We start from the raw sequence: 21938 nt of genomic DNA, 5'->3' as shown, positions 1-21938 counted from the left end.
CTCCAGGAGAGTGGGATAGTAAATAGACTAAAGATGTACGGTATACTTGGCAGCAGTAAGGCTCGTTTAACAGTCTTAGTCTGTAAAATGAGATCTGGCAGACTGGTCGGGTGTTTTTCTCCATCGGAGTTCAGCTACATGGTTGGAAGAAAAGGAGTGGATGAACTCTCTGATTTAACCAGCATTTTGATTTTGCCCAACAAGTACAACAGCATGAGAGGAACAAGGCAGACAAGTGCATAAGCAATTCAGTGATTGTAATGATTAGCCTTAGGGGTCAAGTGAGGTTGGGAGGAAAGTGAGGCTTTTAAGGAGAAAAATACAGTAACAATGTAATAGGATTAGTGGTTTGGGGTCACAGTGAGTTCAGTGGATTTTTGGGTTTGAAATACTAGAGAAAATGAGATGGAAGAAGGATTAGAAAAATTAAGATGATAGTTTGTAACTCTTATTTAGCTAATCTTGCCTTTGATATGATTCTAAAAAAATACAGTTCTTTATATTGTACAAGAAAGATGAAAGTTGTTAAACTCTTGGTTATATTATTGAACACACTTCCTTTTTCAGTTGGCAACTATAAAAATACCAACTAAATGACAAAAAATATTTTCAGTTACTTCTCTACTCTTTTACCAGGTGAATAAGGGATTCTTATTTTGTCTTCCTTAATTTTTGTGATCATAAGGCAAACATTACTTCAGGTATCTTGCCTTTTGTGCGAAATGATGCCCCTTGAAAAAGCAGTCAGTATATGAAAAAGCCTTTATATATAGATGTTGAATTTTGTTTTCTAAGGCTTCTTGTTAATTCAGTTTTTTCCTTTGATAGTTTGAAAAGGCTGAAAAAGTTAAAGTGTTAGTTTCTCAGTCGTGTCTGACTCTTTGCGACCGTATAGACTGAAGCCCGCCAGGCTCCTCTGTCCATGGAATTCTCCAGGCAAGAATACTGCAATGGGTTGCCATTCCCTTCTCCAGGGGGTCTTCCTGACCCATGGATCAAACTTAGGTCTCCTGCATTGTAGGCAGATTCTTTACCATCTGAACCTCCATGGAAGCCTCTGAACAGGCTGAGGGCTTTCTTAATTGCTTTGGTCTTATTCTGTCTGGAGCAATGTCTCGTTAGTACAGAGCAAACGATTTATTTTCATTAGTAGTTGACATAAATATACTGTTCTTTGCAGTGGTGGTTATTAATGTTTTGAGAGTACTGTAACATTATCTGTGAGAATACCAAGAACTGAAAATTCTGTGGTTTTCTAAACAAGTTAAAGTGATTTGGATAAATTATTGAGAGCTTGTTTCCCTAAAAAAGGATTCATTCTGATTATGAAAGTAATAGATATAATAGATATACTTGGCATAAAAAATGAAAATGCAGAAAAATACGGTGCTGTTTATAGCAATATATGTAAGTATGAGTTGTGAATGGAGATAATAGAAAATATTAATGATATATGGCTTATGGAAATTTTGAATTGATATAAAATTTTTTGAAGAATTAGTTTCAAAGTTAGGGCCAAGTCAATTGTAAACTCTGTTCTTGCCACTTGGGAACACCACTTTTGCTGATAAGTAGAATTAACTTTTCTGTGAGGGTAAATCTTGAATTATATGAGTTTTGAATTATATAAGGTCTTCAGTTATACATTTCTTGTGTATAAATGTGACCTTTGGGATAAGAAGATAATTGAAAACTACCTGTATTATCACTCCAAGAGATAATTGTGATTCCTCTCTTGATGTATGTATATAGAAATACATTTTGATAGTGTTTTTATGTACTTTTTTATCCTTTTTTTTTAATTTAGTGAAAACTTATGACTATTGTCAGAAATAATTCTTATAATAATGACACTGTATATAATTATTTTATATATATGTAACTGTATAGTATCTGTCATCTTTATATACCACAACTTAATTAATTACCATAAATACTATTATGGGTGATTTCCATTTTTTTCCTATTATGGATATTTATGAATAACTTTATAAATGAATATTCTCTACATGTATATGTGTGCACATGCATGATTTTTGGGGGGGATTTATTTTTTAGAGGTAGAATATAGTAGGTAAAGGGTATATGCATTTTAAAGGATTCAAAGAATGGTTGGAGAGCATACTGCCAAATTGTTGTCCAGGATGGATGTACATGTCCATGGTTCTTTTTGGTGGTAGTACATGATATGTCCTTGAACTGGGCATTATTTTTTTAAAGATCTCTGATTTATGAGACTATCTGAGGATTAGAAGAAGCTAAAATAGAAATGAATAATGACAAAAATAATGAAAATTCAGTAAAATTTGTTTTGGAAATGTTTTTTAGCTTCTCTGTGTTTTTCCAATGCAGTAAAAAGTTTGAGTCCCTTATAGTAACAGAATATATGTGTACATATCAGGAAAAAATAACTTATTTCCTACCACCCCTAAAAATTTTCTTGGTGAAATAGTTATTCTGTGTATTTCTGTTATTGCCTAGACAGTACAATGTTGATTATAAACTGGAGACCTATCTGAAGATTGCTCGGCTATATCTGGAGGACGATGATCCAGTCCAGGCAGAGGCTTACATAAATCGGGCATCGTTGCTTCAGAATGAATCAACCAATGAACAGTTACAGATACATTATAAGGTAACTGATGAGCTGGTTTGGAATTAATTTTGTATTGGCGAATCCCACAATATTAAGGTGCTCCAGAATATCTGATAAATGCTGTTGTTATACATCAGAAATTCTCTTTTCTTTTGCTTTTTAATTTTCCCCCTAATTGAAACATTTTCCCTCTCATAGGTATGCTATGCACGTGTTCTTGATTATAGAAGAAAATTCATTGAAGCTGCACAAAGGTACAATGAACTCTCTTACAAGACAATAGTACACGAAAGTGAAAGACTAGAGGCCTTAAAACATGCTCTGCACTGCACCATCCTAGCATCAGCAGGTAAACAAGAAAGCTACCTTTGCTTAATAATTTTAGGTTCGTTGCTATCCACTGGAGAAGGGATAGGCTACCCACTCTAATATTCTTGGGCTTTCCTGGTGTCTCAGCTTGTAAAGAATCCGCCTGCAATGCAGGAGACCTGGGTTTGATCCCTGGGTTGGGAAGATCCCCTGGAGAAGGGAAAGGCTACCCACTCCAGTATTCTGGCCTGGAGAATTCCATGGAGTGTATAGTCCATGGGGTCGCAAAGAGTCAGACACGATGGAGTGCCTTTCACTGCTATTTGAGGATTTGGTGAGAAACTGTTCTTCAAGAGGATGTCTTATTAATACAGTTATGATAAATTTAATTAAAACATTTAAGCAGTAAGAGTAGGTTGCTAACTTAAGACGTTTTAAAAATATATATTTACCAGCCTCTTACCCACAGATATTAGGAATTGTTAAGAGATAATCTGATGGTTAGTTCTGCTAAAATATCACTGAAGAAAATGGATATTAAATTGAGAATTACGCAAAGGAAAGTGAAAATTAAAATCTAGAAATGGGTGATATAATTAATGTACTGCTTTGGGGATTTAAAAAAATTTTTAATCTTCAAGCCTCACTTTTAGACCTGGCACTTATCTTTTTCTCCAGTAAATATAAGTAGTAAACTATTCTTTGTCTTTTTTACTAAACTACAGCATGTAAATCATTCAACTTATAAAGCAGGAAAGGGCATTGAGAGGAAATGCTGAGAATTCTAAGCCATGGCGTTTCTAAATCATTTTATAATGTTTGTTTTTGAACTGTGTTTAGTTGAGAGCCTAATGGCATATTCAGACTACACATTTCATTCTGTATGAAGCAGTGATCTTATTTATTTTTGTTACTGAAAAGACAGTACATAAAATGGTACCACTTTCTACTCTGAAGAACTATTACTGATTTCTTCTATCTGTTTCAGTATATAAGTGTGTATGCTCCTTTTTATACACAAATTATAACATGATATACACACTTTTGTAAGGTGCTTTTTTTATGTGGCTATCCATCACGGTGGTCTTTATACAACTCATAAAACTCATTCTTTTTTATTTTCTGTCCTTTGGCTTTATCATAATTAGTCAATTACGATGCTGTAGTAATTATATGTGTACGTATAGGTTAAATGGTTGAATCTAAGGGTGCATACGTTTAAAATTTTGGTAGAAATTAAAATTGGCTTTTAACATTACCCTCTAAACAATAATGTCTGTGTGTACCTAATTGTTGTTGTGTTGTTCAGTTGCTTAGTTGTGTCTGACTCTTTGTGACCCCATGGACTGGAGCAAGCCCTGCTTCCCTGTCCTTCACTATCTCTTGAAGTTTGCTCAAGTTCACGTCCATTGGATTAGTTATACTGTCTAACCATCTCATCCTCTGCCGCCCTCTTCTCCTTTTGCCTTCAGTCTTTCCCAGCATCAAGGTCTTTTCCAATGTACCTGGTTACTCACACACATATTTCCAAATTTTTTTATCCTTACTAACCTGGTAGAAGAAAGGTAATATTTCATTCTAGTTTTAATTTGCATTTCATTTACTATGAATGCTTTTGAGCATCTTTTCATGTGTTTTAAAAAAATCATTATTGAAAAACCCATTTTTTTGGAGTAAATTTGTCTGTTTATGTTCATTAGCCATTTTTTATCTTTTTCTTATAAAAACTGTTCACATATATAAGAAGTTAACAAGTTTTTCTCCCAGTTTATTATCTCTTTTTTGGCTCTATTGATGAAATTTTTGCCATTCAGAAACTTTAGATTTTTATATAGTTAAATATTTTAATCTTTTATAGCTTTGGGGTTTTGTTGACTTGCTTAAAAGGTCTTTCCTATTCTGAAATTACATATTTTAGAATCCTTCATGTTTTCTTCTGGTAGTTTTAGTTCTTGAATCCTCTGATCTTTCACTTCAGTTCGTTTCAGTCACTCAGTCATGTCTGACTCTTTGCGACCCCATGAACCGCAGCATGCCAGGCCTCCCTGTCCATCACCAACTCCTGGAGTTTACCCAAACTCATGTCCATTGAGTCAGTGATGCCATCCAACCATCTCATCTTCTGTCGTTCCCTTCTCCTCCTGCCCTCAATCTTTCCTAGCATCAAGGTCTTTTCAAATGAATCAACTCTTCGCATCAGGTGGCCAAAGTATTGGAGTTTCAGCTTCAACATCAGTCCTTCCAATGAACACCCAGAACTGATCTCCTTTAGGATGGACTGGTTGGATCTCCTTGCAGTCCAAGGGACTCTCAAGAGTCTTCTCCAACACCACAGTTCAGAAGCATCAATTCTTTGGCGCTTAGCCTTCTTTATGGTCCAGCTCTCATCTCCATACATGACCACTGGAAAAACCATAGCCTTGGCTAGACGGACCTTTGTTGACAAAATAATGTCTCTGCTTTTTAATATGCTGTTTACGTTGGTCATAACTTTCCTTCCAAGGAGTAAGTGTCTTTTCATTTCATGGCTGCAGTCACCATCTGCAATGATTTAGACTGAAAAATTGAGAACCCTAGAGAGCTTTTGTTTATGTAGAGTATATTTGCTGTTTAGTGTATTAGAAATTGAAGTGAGTAATTTAAAAATATTTAATTCATTTAAAAGTAACAATAATAGATCTGTTACATATAAAGTGACTTTTTTGGACATACCACATGGCTTCTTAGTTCCTGACCAGGAATTGAACCCACATCCTCTTTAGTGGAAGTGTAGAGTCCTAACACTGGGACCATCAAGGAAGTCCATGCTTGTTTTTCTAAATGGCTAGTTATTTGAGTTGGCATTCTTTATTGAATTCTACATCCCTTTTCTCCCTGTTGATTTGAAGCACATTATAATAGATTTCTGGACATAGTATTCTGTTCCATTAATTAGCCTATGTATTTATGAATATACTAATACCATGCTCTTCAAATTATTATAGCTTTGTCTTTATAGTGTCTTATTATTAGCAGATCTTCTTACTCTTCATTACTCTTCTCTAAATTTTCCTAGCTTTTTGTTATATTTGCTTTCTCTCACTGACTCTCTTTCTCTCTCACATCCACGTGCATGCATGCGCATGCACACACACACACACACACACACACACACAGGTTTTGATGTATCATTTTAAAGTAATTTGAAGGCACTCAAATTACTTTAAATCATGACACTCTTTCATATGTCATCATGTATCTCCTGAGAATAGAAACATTTTTTTCTGTGTAGCTGCAATACCATTATCATCCCTGAAAAAGTTAACAGTGATTCCACTGTAGAATTTAGCAGCTGGTCCATATTATCACTGCCTCAGTTAGCTTAAGGATATCTTTTATACCTGCCTTTTTCATCTTAAATAAGGAGCAATTTTATATGTGGTATTTGGTGATTATGCCTCTTTAGATTCTTTTAGTCTAGAAGAGTTTCCTCATTCCCCGCCCCACCCCCAACTTTATTGTGGTGTAGTTCACATACAACATTGTATATAGTTTCCTCACTTGAAAAAAAAAAAACTTTTGCAGCCAATTAAGCCGACTGTGCTCTTTTCCCCGTGGGGGCCCAGTGTGCAGTGGCTGCAAACAGCAGCCTCCTCGGTAGTGTATGCAGCCTGTTGCCTGTACAGGTTGCCCTAAGGGACCTTGGATACAACTCTTTCCAGTGGACTTTGATGACTGGCATGCTATCCCCAGTCTAAGCTCCAGACAGGTATGTGTGGTGCCCTTGGAAAGCCCTGGGGCACACTGGTCAGGGTCCACATTGGCCAAGTCATAATGTCCATCCACACTGAGCTGCAGAACAAGGAGCATGTGATTGAGGCCCTCTGTGGGGCCAAGTTCAAGTTCCTTGGCCGCCAGAAGATCTACATCTCCAAGAACTGAGCGTTTACTAAGTTTAGTGCAGATGAACTTGAAAACATGGTGGCAGAAAAGCAGCTCATCCTGGATGGCGAGGGGTCACATATTACATATACAACCCTGATGGTGGCCCTCTGGACAAATGAGGGGCCCTGCCCTTATGAGAGCCTGGGGGCTGTCCCCTCCTTCCTCTTGCCCACTGATGAATCTTACGTTCCTGTCCAAAAAAAAAAAAATACTGACTTTGAAGTTATTACATAGAATATCCTTCATCCTACATTTTTTGATCTATATGATATGTACTATGCTTAGTTGCACAGTTGTGTCCAACTCTTTGCGACCCCATGGACTGTAGCCCACCAGGTTCCTCTGTCCATGGAGTTTTCTAGGCAAGAATATTGGAGGGAAATGCCATTTCCTCCTCCTGGGGATCTTTCCCACCTAGGGATTGAACGTGTGTCTCTTGCATCTCCTGCATTGGTGGATTCTTTACACCGTGCCACCTGGGAAGCCCTCTTTGAGAGAGAGAGAGAGAGAGAGAGAGAGAGATGATATATATAGTTATGATATATATAGTTAATTTATTCCTTAATCCCATAGATCCCTTATAAAATAGAAATTATAGCCAGAGGTTATATTAGATTCAGGTTAAATTTTTTTCTAGCAAGAATACCTTATAATGATACTATATACTCGCTGTATTGAATCATGTCAGCACATACTGCTACATTGTCCCACTGTTAGTGATGCTGAGTTTGTTCATTTAATTAAGGTAGAAACTCCATTGTAAAGGTACATTGTCCTCTTTGTATTTTGTAAGCAATTCATGGGGTGCTGCTTTGACACCACAAAAATTCTGTTTTCCAAATTCCTTTCCATGATTTAATATCTGTTAATAATCCTTGCTGGATCACTCATTGCATATAATATAAAATGAAAATGAAAAATGGTGAATTATTCATTCTTTGCCCTTTTTTTCCCCAAATATCACTGTGAACTTTTTCTCTGCTTATTCTTCTGCATGTAGAAACACACAAAACTGTACACACAGAAACATATATGTACAGAAAACATGTACACATAGGAAACTGTACACACAGAAACATGTATGTACAGAAAACATGTACACACAGAAAACTGTACATAGCAAAAGTGTACACTTCAGTGAATTGTCACAGATGAAAGCCATCATAGAGTCAATGCTCAGAAAAAGAAACAAAATATTCCCAGCACCGTGAAAGCCTCTGTCCTGCCTTCTCCTAACCTCTGTCCCTAACCCCCAACCCCAAGAGCTGTCATTAGTATATAATTAGCTTTGCCTGCTTCTTGTATTTATATGAATGAAGTCATGTAGTACGTATACTCTTGTTCTTTCTTCTTTTGCTCAACTTTATGAAATTTATCCACATTGTTACAGGTACTTTCTTCATTTTTATTGTTGTGTGGTATCCCATTCTGTGAATATACCACATTGTTTATCCTGTTGACTTGTCATTGGCTATTAGTAATAGTACTGCTATGAATATTCTTATATATTTGACTCAATTTTTAAATTTTATTTGTGTTACAGTAAATTATAGTTGTGATTCTTTTTGATGGTCGAGTTGTCCCAAATGTGACCAAATTATGTCTTTTTGACATGGCCCCCCTGTTAGTCTTTGAGTACTAGCCCGATATGTAGTATAAAAAGATGCCTTAGGCTCCTTTTGTATTTCCCCTGCCCCAGACGTGAAATCAGCTATTTTTTAAGGATTTCTAGTTCCTCTTAGGAGAAGGCAACGGCACCCCACTCCAGTACTCTTGCCTGGAAAATCCCATGGACGGAGGAGCCTGGTAGGCTGCAGTCCATGGGGTCGCTAAGGGTCGGGCATGACTGAGCGACTTCACTTTCACTTTTCACTTTCATGCATTGGAGAAGGAAATGGCAACCCACTCTAGTGTTCTTGCCTGGAGAATCCCAGGGACAGGGGAGCCTGGTGGGCTGCCGTCTATGGGGTTGCATAGAGTCGGACACGACTGAAGTGACTTAGCAGCAGCAGCAGTTCTTCTTAATGAGGTTAGCAAGATCAGGGTACTAGGTATGCTCACTGATGCTGGATGTCATTGTCATTAGGCTCTTTCAGTATATAGAGCTAAAAATAAATTTAAAAAGAAAAAGTCTGTTCATAGTTTTATTTCCATTAGTTCACTTTTTAATGTCATCAGTTATCATGTGATTTTCCACCACTTAAAGGTACTCAAGGTGTAAATTGAGACTATGAAAATCAAGTTTTCCATCTGAGAAATATTTGTTCATCTTTCATCAATTTTTTATTATAACCAGAAGGATGCATGTTTGTTACAGAAATATAAGTAAGCAAGAAGAAGAAAATAGCAATTAGCTATAATTTGAACCATTTGTAACATTTTGGCATATGATTGGTTCTCCATATCCATGGGTTCTGCATCTGCAGATTCAACTACCCATGGATTAAAAATATTTGGGGAAAAAATTTTTAGGAAGTTCCAAAAGCAAAACTTGAATTTGCTGGTGCCAGCCAGAACTATTTACATAGCATTTACATTTTATTTACATTGTATTACATTACATTACAATGTACATTGTATTATACATAATCTGGAGATGATCTAAAATATAAGGGAGGATGTATGAAGGTGGTGCAAATAGAACATTATTTTACTTAAGTGACTTTTGCATTGGCAAGTTTTGGTATTTATGAGGGAGTCTTGGAACCAGTCCCTGTTGGCTACTGAGAGAATGATTGTGTATCATAGTCTTCACAGATGAATATAGAGTTGATCCTTATTATTCCCAGATTCCATGTAGGTGAATCTACCTACTTGCTAAAATTTGTCACCCCCTCCCAAATCAATACTTGAGGTGCTTTTACAGTCATTTGTAGACATGTGCAGAGCAGCAAAAAATTTGAGCCCTTCTACTTAAATTGTTTCCAGCTGGTGTCAAACAAGGTGATGTTCTACACTGTTTCAGCTCTCCTTCTATAAACAAATGTCCTTTTTTGTGGTCTATTTGATACTCTTCACATTTTCATGCATTTGTTGATGGTTTTGCTGTTTTTAAATGGTCCCTAAGCATAGTGTCATAGTATTATCTTGTGTTTTCAAGTGTGGGAAGTCTGTGATGTGTCTTATGGAGAATATACGTGTGGTAAGTTAGATAAGTTCTTTCACATGAGTTATAGTGTAAGCCATAAATTAAAGTGCCTTTAAACAAACACACAAGACAAGATTACATGTTGACCGGTTGAGAAAAATGCTGTGACCAGGGGCTCAGAGGAACCTAATCCTGTGTCAACCCTAGGAGCAGCAGTTGGGTATTCACTAATTCAGTGTTGGCAGCGACTTTATAGGACATAGCTACTACAAATAATGAGGATCAGCTGTATATTTTAGTAGGCAAAATGGGGTCCTAAGAAAGATTGTTTTTCATTGAAAGAAGAGTGAGAATGTCTGATGCTTGCTTGTTTCCCTCAGGACAGCAGCGTTCTCGGATGCTAGCTACTCTTTTTAAGGATGAAAGGTGCCAACAGCTTGCTGCTTATGGAATCCTAGAGAAAATGTACCTAGACAGGATCATCAGAGGAAACCAACTTCAAGAATTTGCTGCCATGCTGATGCCTCACCAGAAAGCAACTACAGCTGATGGTAATGACTGCTTCTTATAAGTATGTGGTAGTGAATATTCAGGTCACACTAGTGGAACGTATGTTAAATTTGAAGAGTCTTGATATCTTTCTGTAATATTTTTGTCTAGTACTTGATAAAAAATGAATATTGACTGAAGATGAATATCATACATGGATATGAGTTTGGAATATAAGGGTAGACCTACTGGAAAGCATTTTTTGGAATATTTTTTTGGAAACTGAAAAGGCAGAAGAATTATAGGCTAGGCTTATAGCACCCGATTTTTTTAAAACTCAAACCATTTGGTAAGTACCTTAATGAATTTTAAACATCAGTTTGTAGCAGAGCATAATTACCCAGTCCTATTTTAGATAGAGCAAAATTTGGCACAGTAGCTTGCGCAAGCTTATTAAGGGGTAAGTGTTTCCAATAAGAATAGAACTTGGTGTTGTGTTTCCTACTATTTGCTTAAGTCAGACTGTCTTTGCTGGGAAAGAATTTTTAATAGATGCTTGTTCATACATCAGTAATTTTAAGTATGTTTATCTATAGAGATTTTAAGGTAGCTTACAACAGTATCACACATGACTAAAAATATAGATGTAGACCACTAGAAATATGGAAAAGGTTAAGACAGACACGCAGATTTGTCAAACTCATTGCCTTGGATTCACTGTCATCCCATATTGAAGAGAATCTAGCTGTATGCAATTATTTATGTAAGATTTGGCAAAAAGGTATATATATATACCTCACCAGTCACTGCCCTAGTTCCCAGATTTACTGAAGCAATTATATTGACCTATTGAATTTCTTTTATTTAATTGTACATTAAGAAACAAGTAATTATCTGTCTAAAGGAGATAATTTATTCTATAGGATATTCTTTATGAAGATAGTGAGAAAAATTCCATTTCGGTCTTAGGATTAGTTGTGATTCTCCAAGCACTTGATTTAAGTAATGTGAGTTGATAAACTGATTGATTTTCTTAATTTGATAGGCTGCTAGAAAGTTTAAAAAATTAAACTTGTAGCCCACCTGTAATGGGTATGTTTTGACCATTGCTATTCTTTTCTTTTTTAATTTCAAGTTTTCTTGTCTCCTGTGTATTCTGAGTAACTTTAATAAATTCTTTTGCAGGAAGTTATCTGATAAAAGCTAAATAAATAAAAAGTTTCTAGAACTGATATAATTAAACTTCAGATTTGACTTTGTGCTTTCTGGCCAAAGAAAGAAAAAATAAAATTAGATTACTCTTCTAAAATGAGGGATTCTAACTAGGATCCCTGAGAATGCAAATGATTTTCATATTTCTCACAGGAGACTGTGTATATAGCACAGGCATTTTGTCGTCGTCTTCCATTTTAGCCTTTGTTACTTTATTTATTTTTCGTGGCCATCTTTGTTTATTGTCATTACAACGCCTAGGCTAGCAATCTTGAGACATAGTGTTGTTGTTATTATTACAATTCAGTGGTTTTGGTATATTCCCAGGGTTTTGCAGTGTTACTGCTAAGCTATTTTCTGCCCTGTAGATTTGCCTGTTCTGATCATTTCATATAAATGGAATCATACAAGATGTGATCTCTTGTGACTGGCTTCTTTCACTTAGCTTGATGTTTCCAAGGTTCATCTGCGTTGTAGTGTGTATCAGTACTTCATTCACTTTTATTGCCAAGTAACATTGTGTTACCTCATTTTATTTCATCAGTTGATGGACATTCAGATTCTGTTGTGAACATTCATGTAAAAGTTTTTATATGGACATAGGTTTTTAATTTTTAAAATTTTTAATTCTCTTGGATATATATCTAGCAGTGGAATTACTGGGTCATATGGTAGCTAATGTCTGTACAAAAACTTTTACATGAATGTTCACAACAGCCTTATTAATAGCAAAAACAACCTAAATGTCCATCAACTGATAAAGAGGTGTGCTGCAGTCCATGGGCTCACAAAGAGCTCGACATGACTGGGCAGCTGAATAGCAACAGCAGCATGGTAACTATGTTTAGTCTTTTGAGGAGCTGCCAGACTGTTTTCCTCCAGTTTACATTCCTGTGTGTGCGGGTTCCATCTTCTCCATGTTTTCTCCCACAGTTGTTATTATCTGTCTTTTTGATTGTCTTCCTACCCACTAGTCATCCTAGTGGGTATGAAGTGTGGTATCTTGTTATGGTTTTGACTTGCATTTCCCTGAGGACTTAATGATGTTGAACACCTTTTCATATGCTTATTGGCTACTTTTAAATTGGGTTATTTGTTTTTTTTATTATTAAATTGTGTGAATTCTTATATATTCTAGATGTTATCATTGCCAGATAAGTATCTTCTCCCACTGTATGTGTTGTTTCTTCACTGTTGATGGTATCTTTTGAAACCCAAAAGTTATTAATTTTTAAGAAATCCAATTTATGTTTTTTTCTTTTGTTGCTTGTGCTTTAAGTGTTGTATCTAAAAGGCTGTTGCCTAATCCAGGGTCATAAAAAGTTGCTCTGTTTTCTTCTATAATTGCAGCACTTACCTTTAGGTCTTTGATTAATGTTAAATTAATTTTTGTATGTGGTGTGAAGTAGGGGTCCAACTTTACTTTGCCTGTGAATATTCAGTTGTCCTAGCACCATTTGCTGGACTCTTATTTCCCCACTGAATTACCTTGGCATCTTTGTTGGCAATCAATTGACTGTAAATGTGAGTTTATTTCTGGACTCTAAATTCCGTTCCCTTATTCTTATGTCTGTCCTCACACCAGAATTCCCCAGTCTTGATTACTGTGTCTCAGTAGTAAAATCAGAAAATTTGAAATCAGAAAATCAGAAATTTTGAGCCTTCCAGCTTTGTTCTTTTTCAACATTGTTTTGGCTCCACTGGGTCCTTTGAATTTCCATGTGAATTTTAAGATGAGTTTGTCAATTTCTGTGAAGAAGCCAGCTGGGATTTTGTTAGGGACCGCACTGAGCCTGTAGATCAATTTGGGGAATTAACAATATTAAATCTTCCATATTTTCCTATTTATTTAGGTCTTTATATTGGAAAGTGGCTAAGAGTAGATCTTAAAAGTCCTCATCACAAGAAAAAAATTGTAACTGTGAGGTGATGACACTAGTTAACTAAACTGGTGATGATCATTTCACATTATGTACATATATCAACTCACTGTGTTATACACTTTAAATGAATACAATGTTACATGTTAATTATATCTCAATAAAAGGGAAAAAAAGAATCGGGTGAGCCCAGCAGTCTAACACTTTGAGGATGGGGCCTTAGGTCCAGAACTCTGTCAGGCCGTTTTATCCTTCTTAGGGGAAGATCCTATGCCTGATATCTCACGAGGGGATCTTGGCTTCCAAACATTTCTCACATTTGCCTCAGTACAGTGCTTGTGCAGTGCCCAGAGGAATAGAGACAGTCCCATTGCTCTGTATGTTTTGACTTATCAACCTTACAGAACAGGTTGTATGATTGTTTTGCTGCTGCTTGCTGATCATGTTTTGCTGCTGCTTGCTGATCAAATTTGTGCTTATAGCAAGAGAAGAGAAGGCAATGAAGCTGCTAACTAGTCCAAGGAAGCAAATCCAGAAATCCAGAAACCCCAAATCCAGAGGACTAAATCTGTTCAGCTAATAAGTAACTACTTGCCAGTCATCTTCTAAATGTTATTTTTATTTAATTGTATGATTCCAAATGTACCAATTAGTGCATCTTGGTTGCTTTTAAAATGTTGATAAGAATAAAGACAATGATTATGAATTATTACATGTCTGGAAAAATTTTTTTTTAAAAAGATGCGTCTTTTAAGAGTGTAAACCTAGTTTCAAAATTATAACTTTCTTATTTATATTTAAGGTTCTAGCATCTTGGACAGAGCTGTTATTGAACACAATTTATTGTCTGCAAGCAAATTATATAATAATATTACCTTTGAAGAACTTGGAGCCCTTTTAGAGATTCCTGCAGCTAAGGTATTTTCTTATTTCCAATACATAAAAAGGAAGTTAGACTAAATCATTGATATAAAGAGAAAATAAAATACATACAGTTGGACCTTAATAACTGTGGATGAAAAATTTGTGGATATGGAGGGGGCCAGCTGTATTCATTGTACTACTCCATTTTATGTAAGGGTCTGGAGCCTCTGTGGATTTTGGTAGACAGGGCCCTCATGGAACCAATCCCCCAGGACTGATATTGAGGGAGGACTATAATCGGTAAATATTGTATGCATTGTATGTATGCAATAAAAATATACATAAAAAGCCTCAGATAAATGCAAGTAAATTATCTGAGTGTTAAAATAGTACTGTAATGGAATTAATTATCTTTGGTTTTGGATTTTTTTTAAGTTGTAATTCATGGTAAAGTGACCTAGAATGGAAATCTTAAAGGGGTTCCAGGTTATGATTCCCATTTTGTAAGAATATCTTTGTTTCATATCTGTTCAAATCCACTTCAGAGTGGTTTCTGATTTTTAACTAACGTTTGCCTCAATTCTTTTTCCTGCTCTTTAATGACTATGGTAATACTATAAGCTATTCTGTTGTAACTTCTGTGGTTGATTTAACTTAAGAAGTTGGCTGCATTATTAGGGAGTTGACTTCATTCTTAGTCATGATAAAGTTTGGTTGGCTATGTATAAATTCTGGACAAGTGTCGGTGTTATTTAGAGGGTATTTCCAGTGTCATCTAGAAAACATTCTCTTAATTTTAAATAACAAAAACAAGCAATCAACCTTACTTTTACTAACTTGTAGACCTTAAAGTCATGCAGTTATGGTCACATCCCCTTTAATCTGTTAGAAAATACTGAATTAAAATTTTACTAACACAGTTCCTTTACATGTATGCATTTAATACACAGTAAAGGCAGTGGAACCATTTTGGAACCAGGCCTTTAGTTACCATTAATAGATGCTTTCTTCTTAGGCTTTGAGGTATGATTCCTTGCTGAGACTAAGGGAAGTGAATATATTTTTAGCAGTAAATGCTAGTCACAGTCTGTTCAGGAGTGAATTAGGGTTGATTATGAACATGATCAGAATTACTATAAAGACTGTCACAACCCAGTTTTCTTAACAGACAGTAAACATGAAGTATGTCTTTAGGAATTAGAGGACCTTCTGCTCCCCTTTAATTGTTTTTTAAGTCCTTTCATTTCCCTGTTAAATTTGAACACTCTTCCTACTTTCAGTTTTTCCTTCAAAAAAACTACTGTCTTAAATAGTTTTGGGGGTAATAATGTGAAAACTGAAATGAAATAGAATAAGAAAAGCTAAGGATGTTTTTGAGTTGTGGATCCCAGAGAGAAGAAAAATTGTGAGTTTGATTTTGAGCAGAGAGAAAAATTGCTAAGAGGGCTAGGTGCTTGTTCAAAATCTTACAAGAGAAACAGATCCCAGTTAGCGTAAAATAATGGATTGTACCCAGAAAGAATTGGGGGATTAAATAGGCAGATTTACAAGATTTGTTCTTGTAATGAACAGCAGATGAACGCATACATAAGGCTTAGTGATGGTCAGCTAACCCAAAAGCTTTCAGTTCTGTTGATGAGCATGTGTGAATAACTCAATATGATAATTAAAATGTCTAAGAGTGTTTTTTTGTTTTAAACAGGCAGAAAAGATAGCATCACAAATGATCACAGAAGGACGTATGAATGGATTTATTGATCAGATTGATGGAATAGTTCATTTTGAAAGTAAGAAGTTTTGCTTGGTTATAGCATGATGAAATGACAGTGTTGTGTATTTGTGATTAAAACATGCTGAGTGAGCAATTGCCGAGCATTATCCTTTGACCCAGAATCTTAATACTGGAGTGAACTTATTTCCCAGAGAAATTGTTGTTGTTGTTGTTCAGTCACTCAGTCGGGTCCGACTCTTTGTGACCCCATGGACTGCAGCATGCCAGGTTTCCCATCCTTCACCATCAGCAGGAGCTTGCTCACACTCATGTCCATCGAGTTGGTGATGCCATCCAACCATCTCATCCTCTATCATCCCCTTTTCCTGCCTTCAATCTTTCCCAGCATCAGGGACTTTTCCAGTGAGTCAGTTCTTCGCATCAGGTGGCCAAAGTATTGGAGCTTTCCTTTAGGATTGACTAGTTTGGTCTCCTTGCAGTCCAAACGCAAGGAGGAAAAATTGAAACTGGAATTGTTATATTCATTCATTTACTCACCAAAGATTTATTGACTACATACCATGTAACGGGCGTGTAGAAAGGACAGTTGCATTTCCTATCAACAGCTCACTAAACTGATGGAGGCAGACAGATAAGTAGATATCGCGACTTTCTCGTTTGTCTTAAAACCTCCGCAGCCCGTCTTCCCACCTCATTTGTGCCCTGGACCTTACTGCACCAGAACCATTCTGCTTGGACAGTTGTAACTTGAAATACCCACCTCTGGCCATGGCCTTTCCCCAGCCTTTTTAGTGGTCTTTCTCAGGTACGTCTGCTTTACCTCTTCCTTGACTGCGCTGGAGCCTTCCATCTGTGACTTTCACTTTCCTCCTGTCATCCTAGCCCTTTAAAATTCTTTTAATTTATTATTTTAAAAAGTTGTTTATATTTGGCTGTGCCAGGTCTCAGTTGTTTATATATTGGCTGTGCCTCGTTGTGGCATGCAGGATCTTTTTTTTTTTCTTTTTTTAAGTTGCAGCATATGAACTCTTTAGTTATGGCATGTGGGATCTAGTTCCCTGACCAGGGATTGAACCTAGGGTCCCTGCATTGGGAGTACAGAGTCTTACCACGGAACCTTCAGGGACGTCTCCCTTTTTAAAGTTTTGCCGTTCTTCTTATCCAGCTTAGAGTTCATGGTTCATCATTTCAGTTACTCTTTCTCAGAGGCCCCAGACCACTTGCCTGCTAACTTTGTTCCTGCTGTCCAGCAGGTCTTCACCTTGAATGACCCCATCCTTCAGCTTTTCCAGGCCTGTCCTTGAGTAGCTGAACTAGGGTTGCTGGAGAAGAGTCTAGAGTCCCAGATTGATTGATACCGCTGCAGATCCAGGATCCTGGGTTCTCAGCACTGCCTGGGATTCTTCATACATTTCTCTAGTCCACTCTTTTTCCCTCCTCTGCAGTGACTGTTTCAGATTTCAGTTTCCTAAATCTCTGACTTTTGTCCTCCTTCACTCAGGAAAAAACTGCGTTTCCTATTCATAGGGAGAAGAAAAAAAGCTATTCATATGAAATTGTCTTAACTTTATCAGATTTATAAACTCCTGAATGTTAAATATAGAGTGAATTTTGTCTTTTTCTTCTTTCATGTTATACTGGAGATGGATTCCATCTCTCTTTCTAGTTCTTCCACTTGAGATCCCTTCTCTGAACTCTGCCACTCCTTACCCCCAACAGAGATCTTTTTACAGAACTTGAGCTTAGCAATTATTTTGTCCATTTTCATCCTCCCCACCCCCCCACCTTTGTTGGCTTCTTTCTATCAATATTTAAACATACTCGGGTCTCTTCCGTTTTAGTAAAAATCCTTATATCTTTCAGGCTTCATCTTGGCTTTACATCATGTCGAATAGGGTTGACCACTTACTCCTTTTTGATTGCCCCCCACCCCTTTGACTTCTGTCCATCTCCTTCACCATGTTCTCCTGCTTCTCCTCCTTTTTCTCCAGGTATTCCTCCCAGCCATCTCTGTAGACTCTGTACTGCTTTACAGTTAAATATTGGGGCTGCTTAGGACTTACTCCTCGGCCTTTTTCTCCTCACTCTGCTGAGTTACCCTAGTAACCTGGTACATCTACTCCTATTGATCCATCTCTATGCAGACAATACTTAGATTTCTAGTGTAAGTCTCTCTTCTGAGTCTCAGACTCAGCAGCTCTAATTGACAAGTAGGTGTTTTCAACTTGACTGCTTCGTGGGCATCTCAGAAGGAACATATCCAAAACCACATTTGCCGTTTCCCCTCCCTGCCTGCCTCTCAGAACAACCACCCAGCTCTCCAGAACTAGAGTGTTCACTTTCTCCAGCACCCTTATCCTTACCCCTTCTTTTCTTTGCTGCCCAGAATCCTTTCAACTTTCTGTCTTATGTGTATCTAGAATCCACATACTTTTCTTCATTTGTTCCTGTCACCACTCTATTCTAAGCTCCTATACCCTCTTTTGGGCTTAAGAAATAGCCTCTTAACTTTTTTCTCATGTCTGCAATTACTCCTTTCTAGTCCCATTGCCCTGCTATAGCCAGAGTGATTGTGATCTTTGAAAAATGCAAACAGGCAGAAAAAAGAAATAAACACCAAATGATTCAGTGTTACTCTATTCCATTACATGCTGGTTGAATGCTTTCCCCATTGCTTGTAGAGTAAAATTCTGCAAAGTCTCCAAAAGATCGTGCGTGACCCTTTATGAATTTCTCTTTCCAGTCCAGCCCACAGGTCTTTTTGTTTTCTCCATCATTGTAAGTTCCTTCCCACATCAGACATTGCAGAATAGCCATCCCTCCACAGCCAGCCTCTCCAGTCATCTTCTGTTTGTCCCCGTGTCTTAGTTTCAACAGCATTAATCAATAATGATTTTCCTGACTCCTCAGATTAGGAATAGCTCTAAGTTATATGTTCTTGTCACCCTGAATTTCTTGCTAGCATTAATTATAATTATTTCCATTTCTGTAGCTCTTTGTCTAAATGCCTGTTTCTGTTACCAAGCTCAGCTTCCTAGTGATCAATATTAAGTGTTTCTTATTCTCCATGGTATGTCCAACATCTTTTCTAGTGCCCTGCCTATTGTAAGTGGGAAATAAATAATTATTAAATTAACAAATACAGTATATGATGAATAGTATAGCAGAGGGGTAACCAAGTAAAAGAACAATTTAAATTAATGTCTGCCAACTTGATAGAATATGGAATATTTTCCTTTCTAATTTTCTTAGATTAAAAAAATTTCAGTGGTAAGTCTGTTCTTATTAAGAAGTAAATGTTACACCAGTGACTAAAGGAAGAGTCTGTAATACCTTTTCACTTTCTCTTGCGTTCCTCTAACCCCACCTGTCTGGCACAACTAGTATCAGTCTGAAATCTTGTCTGTCTTTCTACATGCTTATATAGATAAGTAAAAAAAGGTAGGGACTTTAAAAAATGGTGTCCTACCTTAAAGTACATAGTATTCTACAAAGTGGTGGGTTTTTTTTTAAGTTAATATACCATGAACATATTTCAAGTCACTAGATACAAAATCTAATTTATTTGTTTGAATAGTTGTGTAGTTATTTCATGGAGTTCAACTGTTCACCTGTTGATAGACATTCGGGTGCTTTCCTTGTGCAAATCTTTAAATCCTGGGACACTTAGTTCTCTAGAACGAAGTCTCAGAAGTTACATACTTTGATGCTTCAGAGGATGTATGTATTTTGATTAATAGCTACTACCAGTTTGTTTTTCAGAAAGCTGTAGCCATTTACACTTCCACCAACATGAGAGAATGAATCTTTAACAATTGGATATTCTTTTTCTTTTTATCTTTTGCCAGTTGTTGGGGGGAAATACCACATTATTGTCTTACCGTACATTTCCTTGGCACTGGTGATGTTTAAATCTTTCCATGTATTGGTCATTAGCATTTTCTCATCTGTGAATTGACATTATTTTTTCTTACACATTTCCTTCCTTTCTTCTCCATACCTTTCCTGTATCAATGTTACAGATACTTTTCTCATTCTATTAGTTGTGTTTCTATTAGGCAATGTGTACCATAAACCCTAACCCCAGACACATTTAAAAGCTTTTTTTACAGCCAAATATGTCCATTTTTAATTTTATGACTTTTGTGCTTTCTGTATTGAGTAAGAAAGTCTCCTTCACTTTGGGGTTAAATTAATATTTAAAGTTTCTTTAATGTTTTATTTGTTGTTTTATATTTACAAATTCAGTCTGTAGTTCATTTTTGTGTATAATTTTAAGTCATGGTCTAGCTGTTTTTTTTTTAAAAGATAGACTGCCAATTATGTGAGTATCATTTATTAAATAAAACATCCTTTCTGATCTTTGGAGTGTATTAGGTTTCGCGTGATGCTAGTTGTAAAGAACTCGACTGCCAGTGCAGGAAATGTAAGAGACACGGGTTTGATCCCTGGGTCGGGAAGATCCCGTGGAGTAGGACAAAGCAACCTGCTCCAGTATTATTGCCCGGAGAATCCCATGGGCAGAGGAGCCTGGTGGGCTACAGTCCTCAGGGTTGCAAAGAGTCGGACATGACTGAAGTGACTTGGCACCCACCCAGGTTTCACAAATTAGTTTGGATCTCTTTCTGTACTCTTTTCAGTTCCGTGGATCTGTAACAATATTAGGTAATAAATTTATAATAGATTTTACTGTTGATAGAGCAGACCCTATCCCTCCACTACTATTTTTTAATTGAGTTGAGATTCACATATGTGAGATTAATCATTCAGTATCATTTAGTATGTTTACAGTGTTGTACAACCAACATCTCTGCCTGATTCCAGAACAGTTTTATCTTCTCAAAAAGAAGCCCCATGCCCCTTAAGCACTTGCTCCTCATACCTCTCTCTCTCCAGCCCCTTAGCAGCTCATTTCTGTTGTCTCTATGCATTTACCTGTTCTGCATATTTGATACAAATGAAACCATACAATATGTGACCTTTTAGCTTCTTTCACATGATGTAGTATTTTCAAGTTTCACTCATGTTATAACATGTAGTCAGTACTTCATTCCTTTTTAAGGCTGAATAATACTTAGTTGTGTAGATATACCATAATCCTGCCCCTGTTTTTAATTTTCAAAATTATTTTGGCTATTCTCAAACATCAGTTTTTCCATATTAACTTTAGTAATTTTATCTTGTTCAGGAAGCAAAACAGAGAAAGGGGGGATTGTCTTGGAAATTTCTTTAAATTTATGTATTAATAGAAAAGGACTGATATTTTTAAGATATTACATCTTTCCAGCTGGAAATACGATTTGTATCTGCTCAAGTTATTTTATGTCCTTTATTCAGATTTTGTAGTTTTTTTTCCCTTCATTAATTCTGTGCCCAAATGTGTAAATGTTGGTGCTGTTTTGGATGGAGCTTGCTCCCTAGTTTTTCATTTCTAACTGCAGATTGCCGTGCAGAGAAAAGCGTGCTAGATCATGAAGTTTTTTGTTTGGAGTTTAAATATTAAAATATTGTTTAGAGTCCAGTAGAATCCCAGGGACCAGGGAGCCTGGTGGACTGCCCTCTATGGGGTCACACAGAGTCAGACATGACTGAAGTGACTTAGCAGCAGCAGAGACAGCGTGGAGTAGATAAATAGACTTACTTTCCCCAGTAGGTGGCAGTGTCTTATGAAGGTATAAAGTGAAAGAAAGAAAGTCACTCAGTCCTGTCCGACTCTTTGTGACCCCACAGACTATATAGTCCATGGAATTCTCTAGGCCAGAATACTGGAGTGGGTAGCCTTTCCCTTCTCCAGGGGATCTTCCCACTCCAGGGATCAAACCCAGGTCTCCTGCATTGCAGGCA

The 21938-nt window shown here is 36.7% G+C and overlaps 1 protein-coding gene and 1 non-coding gene across 3 annotated transcripts in view; both read left to right on the top strand.

Moving 5' to 3' along the window:
- Positions 1-21938, top strand: part of COPS4 (COP9 signalosome subunit 4) — a 38857-nt gene that overhangs the window by 16045 nt on the left and 874 nt on the right. The window contains exons 5-9 of one of the 2 annotated variants that reach the window (XM_086405012.1): positions 2482-2635; positions 2795-2945; positions 10298-10468; positions 14301-14416; positions 16065-16149. In XM_086405012.1, coding sequence (XP_086261138.1) covers positions 2482-2635; positions 2795-2945; positions 10298-10468; positions 14301-14416; positions 16065-16149 — 677 coding nt within the window. The remainder of the gene's footprint in view (positions 1-2481; positions 2636-2794; positions 2946-10297; positions 10469-14300; positions 14417-16064; positions 16150-21938) is intronic. The other variant, XM_086405013.1, reaches the window with a different exon arrangement.
- LOC147370371 (small nucleolar RNA SNORA70) lies at positions 6464-6598 on the top strand. Its single transcript, XR_015166297.1, has one exon. It is a non-coding gene; the product is annotated as a small nucleolar RNA SNORA70 (small nucleolar RNA).

The sequence above is a fragment of the Bos grunniens genome, chromosome 6 (genome assembly GCF_055505025.1).
Source record: "Bos grunniens cultivar Pamir isolate PY7600 chromosome 6, Bosgru_T2T1.0, whole genome shotgun sequence".
Taxonomy (NCBI): domain Eukaryota; kingdom Metazoa; phylum Chordata; class Mammalia; order Artiodactyla; family Bovidae; genus Bos; species Bos grunniens.
Note: the sequence above shows the minus strand (reverse complement) of the source record. Positions and strands in the feature narration are given on the sequence as shown.